General features: G+C 43.6%; 1 protein-coding gene across 3 annotated transcripts in view; it reads left to right on the forward strand.

The window, feature by feature from the left end:
- GRIA2 (glutamate ionotropic receptor AMPA type subunit 2) overlaps positions 1 to 6,000 on the forward strand; it is an 89,092-nt gene that overhangs the window by 79,841 nt on the left and 3,251 nt on the right. For all 3 annotated transcript variants that reach the window (XM_066631910.1, XM_066631908.1, XM_066631909.1), the window contains exons 12-13: positions 1,628 to 1,826; positions 5,833 to 6,000. The exon at positions 5,833 to 6,000 is cut by the window's right edge and continues 80 nt beyond it. In XM_066631910.1, coding sequence (XP_066488007.1) covers positions 1,628 to 1,826; positions 5,833 to 6,000 — 367 coding nt within the window. The remainder of the gene's footprint in view (positions 1 to 1,627; positions 1,827 to 5,832) is intronic.

A 6,000-nucleotide genomic window follows, 5' to 3' on the forward strand; every position in this document is an offset into this window, starting at 1 on the left:
GTTTCAGGAAATCAGCAAATGAAAGATCAACTGCAGCACTCTTCAATGAGTTGACCTGCAACTTAAAATGAAGGTTAGAGTGGAAACCAAGATGTTGAAGTGCAAAGAGCTACAGTCTAATACTACCTGAGTTCCCCAACGCTGATGTAGAGGCACTGGTGTGGTTTCTGCTGCATCCCGCAGGGGAATCAGATTAGAAGCCCTCCTTCCCCAACTCTTCCATCCACCTCTTGAGTCAGTCTGGGTCTCCTTTGTCCCCAAGGGGTTAAGCTCTGGAGGCACTAACTATTTCTGGGGACTATCTCTGCAATCAGCACATCTTCTGATCACCTTTGTTTCCCCCTCGGAATCTGTCATGGCATTCCTTCTGTGCCCTCAATTGCTGTGCTGTCTCCTCTTCCTCTACCTTTACCTTTGTCCTGCTATCTCTCTTTGTCTCCCCTCTTTTCACCTCTTACTTTGTGCTGCATCTTATTTGTGTAAAGTCTTGCATTGTTCCAGCCCTTGGCTCCCTCCTGTGGTGCTTGTTGAAGTCCATCTCATCCCTTGGTCTCTCTTTTAGGTCTCCCCTTGCATCTCAGCTTCTTCCTGTTCCTTTTGCTCTCTCTACTTCTTTCCTCCATACCCTCTCTAATGTCTCCCTGTCTGCTCTCTCCATTGTCTCCGCCCAGGCCTCCTCTCTGTTGTAAACCCTCCCCACCTCCACACACCCCTCACACAAGCTAGAAGTGCCTCCAGCTAATGAAAAGCCAGCATTCCAGCTTCCTGGATCACTTGGCAATGACATCATCACCAAGCACAGGTCCATGGAGCTGCAGCCTTAACTGGATTCCTGTGGTAACAGTCAGGTCAGGTTGCACACGATCATAGAGGAATTTGTCACAGGAACTCGACCTCTTGATTCATTCGATCCAAACATACTCTTTGTTGACTGAAACCACTAATGGCATCAGGTTTATTTTTTTTTGGGGGGGGGGGATCCTGCAACAAAGCCTGTGTTGGTCCCCCCTGAAAATCCACTCACACAGCTTTTGATGACCCAGTATTACTGCCACTGGTACTGCAGATTCAGGGATCTGTCTAGCTGGGTGCTCCCTTGACCAGTGCTCCAACCTGGCTGACCTCTGATGCCACCCCTGTAAGACACTGTTGCTTTCTGCATACTCATAGTGATCTGCTAGAAATAGGGGAGCTTCAAATTTAGACAACATGCATTTTATTGATTTCTCTATGTATTTTAGTTGTCACAAATAAGGGGTTCACCTGAGTTATCATGAAAACCTTCCTGTCTGATATGGCAATAATGTGAATGAAGCCGCTTTCTTTTTCAGGTTGCTCAGACCTGTGAAGGACTGATGAGTTAGTACTTTACCTGCACACGTTAACCCAAGAAGAAAGCCCTGAATTTAGTGATGCCACTTGATCTGAGTAGCAAAGCTATCATGTTGTTTTGTTTTGTTTTTAATTTCCCATTTGAGCAGCATGCTTTGTGACAGAAAGAACGAACAACACAGCATGTAAATACTTCCTTGTACTACACAATGCGGCAGATAAATAAATCTGATAACTTGTATTCCTTTCAGGACATTCATTTCATCTTACAAATCCATTTCATACTTGTTATTAGATCGCTGTCGGGGCGCATTGTTGGAGGTGTATGGTGGTTCTTTACCCTGATCATAATCTCATCCTACACGGCTAACCTGGCTGCCTTCCTGACAGTAGAGAGGATGGTGTCTCCGATTGAAAGTGCAGAGGATTTATCTAAACAAACAGAGATTGCTTATGGGACTTTAGATTCTGGCTCAACAAAAGAATTTTTTAGGGTAAGCATTTCTGGTGACTTAATTCCTCTTTTGCATTTTTTTTCTTCTTCTCTATGACCTTCTGAAAATAAGTGACCATTCTGGAAAATAAAGTCCATTCTGGAAATGTAAATAACGTATTCTCCATTCATAATAAGTGGCAGCTTGCAACTCTGGTACCAAGTGCAGTCCTCTAGTCATTCTATGAAATCATAAGGTAATAATCAGGAGGAGCACAGTTGTGAGTGTGCAGCATGGAAGTGATTTTGGGAAATGTCAAACTCCTCTGTGCAAGACCACTGCACGCATGTGCTACTCCAGCAAATCATTCCTGATGTGGAGCTGTTACATGCTCCAGAGATTCCCCAGACACTTCTGTAGAAGGGACAGCTCTGTGCACAAAGGGATGCATGTGCAGAATGGCCCCTTCCATTGAAGTGAATGGGGTTGTGAAACATCTCCACCCCCTGCCTGTCCATTCCAAGGGGGAAGGCTTACATTGTAGGATGGTGAGAAGAGCACACTGTGGGGTGAGGTGAAAACTAACAGCCTAGGGAGGCTAAGACAATGCTGGCAGATAATTATTGCATGAGGTGGACAACAGAGATAATTGGGATTGCTTGCCAACATGAGGATCAAATGCCCCAACTCCTCAGCCACTTCTCTTTCCCTGATGTTACCTTTATGCAGGACAAGGAATATCTGGACTCTAGCCTACAAAGAGCCTCGTTGTCCTGTCTGCTTTTACTTCCTGGGGTACAGTCTTTCCACACTCCCTGTTTGACCCTAGGAGTCAAAGTCTTGGTGGGGCTGGGCCAGGGTCTTAGTGAGGTCATTCTAAGTTTGGCCTTCAGGATTTTTCTGCTTCTTCTCACCTTTTGTCTCTCTGCCCTGCTTCCCCTTCCAGTCTTCTCCACATGTCCCTCTTTCCTTTTCTTTTCCCCCTTGCTTGCTTTGCTTCCCCTTTTCCACCTTCAGGCTCGTGCCCCATCCTATTACCCAGTAATGCCTTGTTCCTTCTTCACACTCAGCCCTATTCCTCCTCTGTCTCCTTCCAATTTGTTCCTTCTCTCCTGTCCTTCCCACCACTTCACTTTTCTCTCCTTTTAAAGTGACCCATTCCCAGTATCTGTTCCAATCATCAAGACTGCTGGTAACTGCCAGCAGCTGGCCTGGTCTCCCCAGTCTCATCATACTTTGTCCCTCAGTGATGATATAATCACCAAGCAAAGTTGTAAAGCCCCGCTATCTGTGTCTCCTTGCAGGTTTGCTCCAGCACTTGCAGTCATAGGATGCTTGCATGATCAGTGGATCAGAGCACCCGCAGAGCTCTAAATGGGGGTGCTATTGTACCATAAAGTTAAACTGCAAAACTGGGCATGTGAATTTAGCCTATATAATTGTAACATTATTTTGGTAACATTATTTTGCCATGAATTAACAGCTCAGAGGGGAAATGTCAATAGGTTGTGTGTTGAGCTACCCTTCATCTAAACCAGGGGTGCCCAAACCCCGGCCCTGGGGCCACTTGCCCCTCGAGACCCACTTGCCCACTTGAGACCCTCGAGGACTCCCAATGCGGCCCTCAGGGAGACCCCAGTCTCCAATGAGCCTCTGGCCCTCCAGAAACTTGCTGGAGCCCACACTGGCACGACGTAACTGCTCTCAGCATGATGGCCAACTGTTCGACTGCTCGCATGAGCTGTGGGACGATGGCTCCCTCCACTGCTTGCTGTTTCACATCTGTGATGCAGCAGCGGCAACAAAGGAAAGGCTGGCCTTACTTTGTTCAAGGCCTTTTATAGGCCTTGAGCTATTGCAAGACCTTCATTCATTCATGTAAGTTCCACCTCTAGTATATTAATTTATGTAAATTTATTCAAATTTGAAATGTAAATTAATTCTTTTTTTTCCCCCGGCCCCCGACACAGTGTCGGAGAGATGATGTGGCCCTCCTGCCAAAAACTTTGGACACCCCTGAGCTAAACATTTGTTTTTATCTACCACAGATACTCAGGTATTTTTTTTGCCAAGTAATCAAGCTCCAATTCTCACTTCACCTTATCTCCTGTCAATAGAACAGTTTCCTTTCTCAGCTGAGCTGTTGCTCAGCTCAGGCAGGCACCTCCTTAGTTGCTATAGTTACTTTCCAAGGACATTCCAGCCAAAGTTAACCTTTTATTCTCCTTCTTTCTGCTGCAGCCTGGTTCTGGTTCTGCTTTGCAAATGCTTGCAAAGCAGGTCTGTTTTTTGAAACACCAGGATGGGTCCCTGCTTCCCAGGCTACAATTCAGTGCACCATTACTTAAGAATAACACCCATGGAAAGCAGTGGGTCTACTTCTGAGTAAAAAGGGTTGCAAATATCTCATCTCTCTGCTGTAAATTGAATTGCACACTCTCAGTTATGCATTATGGGTTGTATGTTGTATGTAGACCCAGATACCTTAAAGGGGGATTTGATTCATGGTGGTTCTCAACCTTTTTCACGCATATCCCTTAGCAGCCCATTTCCATAAATTGTACCCTTCATATTAGCAAAATGTTTGTAATTAATAATACAAGCCTTCATCTCCTCCATATGAAAGCCCAGACTTCATGTATTCATCACATATTTTCTCTTTTCATCTGTTTGAAGAACTGCCTTTGCATTGTTTTTCACCAGAAGTGTGCTGAGAAATTCTGGGTGATTGATCACTTTCCATATTATGTTTCAGCTTTTTTACTGTGCTGGTTTTCAATCACTGGTTCATAGATGAATTGATGACCAAAAACTAGCTATTGGTGGGGCTTTCACAGCCAACTAGCTACCTCCCTTCCTGCCTTGCTGGTCCTTGCAAGGCATTCCTACCTTGCAAGGCGTTCTGGAGCACGGCCTGCCTTTTTCTGCCATTATTCCATTATTTTTCAAGTACCCCTAAAGGTCCTGTTGAGTGTCCCTGGGAGTTCGTGAATACCAGGTTGGGAACCACTGTTTTACTGGTATGTAGTTTACAGTGCACTTACTCTGATAGTGTTTACCAAAAGGTGTTGAAGACCAGAATTTTAAAAAGAATAAAAATGTATCTTATGATCTTTTACTATGTTTTTAATAAATTGGAGACTACAGTTCTTAGGCAACAATTAGTGGTAGGTTATTTTTCAGGGTCTGGCCTCAGGGAAAATCAGACAAAACTATAGTCAGACACTTCTCTAAGTTTAACCCCTGACTTATCTGAGGGTCATAGAAAATCCCATGATTGTTGGCTCAAAACCTGCCCTCGACATATCTGTGGGTTTGACATAGGGGGGTGTCTGCGGTAATTATTAAGATTGGGGTGCAAGCCTAACCAGGTCTACTCAGAAGTAAGTCCCATTTTGTTCAATGGGGCTTACTCTCAGGAAAGTGTGGTTAGGATTGCAGCCTTAATTGAGTTTCTTTTCAAATGTTACTGCAGCTCTGTAAAACCAGCTAGTTTTATTTTACTTTTGTGGGTCTTTTTATTTTACACAATATTGCAGTACTAATTGTTTTGTTTTATCCCAACAAAGGGTGCTCGGATATTTTCTCTCTATTCTACCATCATATATTCCAAATTCAAGCTGATTTCAGTGTTGAAATTCTGCAGTGGATGTGATGGCAGTTCAAGTTCTAGTATAGTTTTGAGTTATTTCTGTAAATGACATGCTAATTATAGAATCTCATTCTGAGAATAATGGATCTTACTAAAACCAAATGGAAGAGTTATCTGATGGCCCACTAGTTAAGCAGATAGTTAATTTGATAAACTCTTCATAATTGAAATCCTTAATTGAGTGTCTCTAAGAAAGAGCACTTTTTAATGAAGGCAACGTAATGAATATAAATGAATCACACTATTAAAACATGTAGATTTATGTCTTTGCAACCTCCTATTTTCAATGCTAAGATTTACTGTGCCCCCCGCCAGCATATTAGTTTAGTACTATGGCAGTGCCATCTGTGTTAACATGTTGCATGTAGCTTGGAGTACTTTGTGCATAGTTATCAATTTACCCTCTTTCTACAGAGATCTAAAATTCAAGTGTTTGATAAAATGTGGACCTACATGAAAAGTGCAGAGCCATCTGTATTTGTGAGGACTACAGCGGAAGGGGTAGCTCGCGTACGGAAATCGAAAGGGAAATACGCGTATTTGCTGGAGTCCACAATGAATGAATATATTGAGCAAAGGAAA

This window comes from Tiliqua scincoides, chromosome 6, assembly GCF_035046505.1.
Source record: "Tiliqua scincoides isolate rTilSci1 chromosome 6, rTilSci1.hap2, whole genome shotgun sequence".
NCBI lineage: Eukaryota > Metazoa > Chordata > Lepidosauria > Squamata > Scincidae > Tiliqua > Tiliqua scincoides.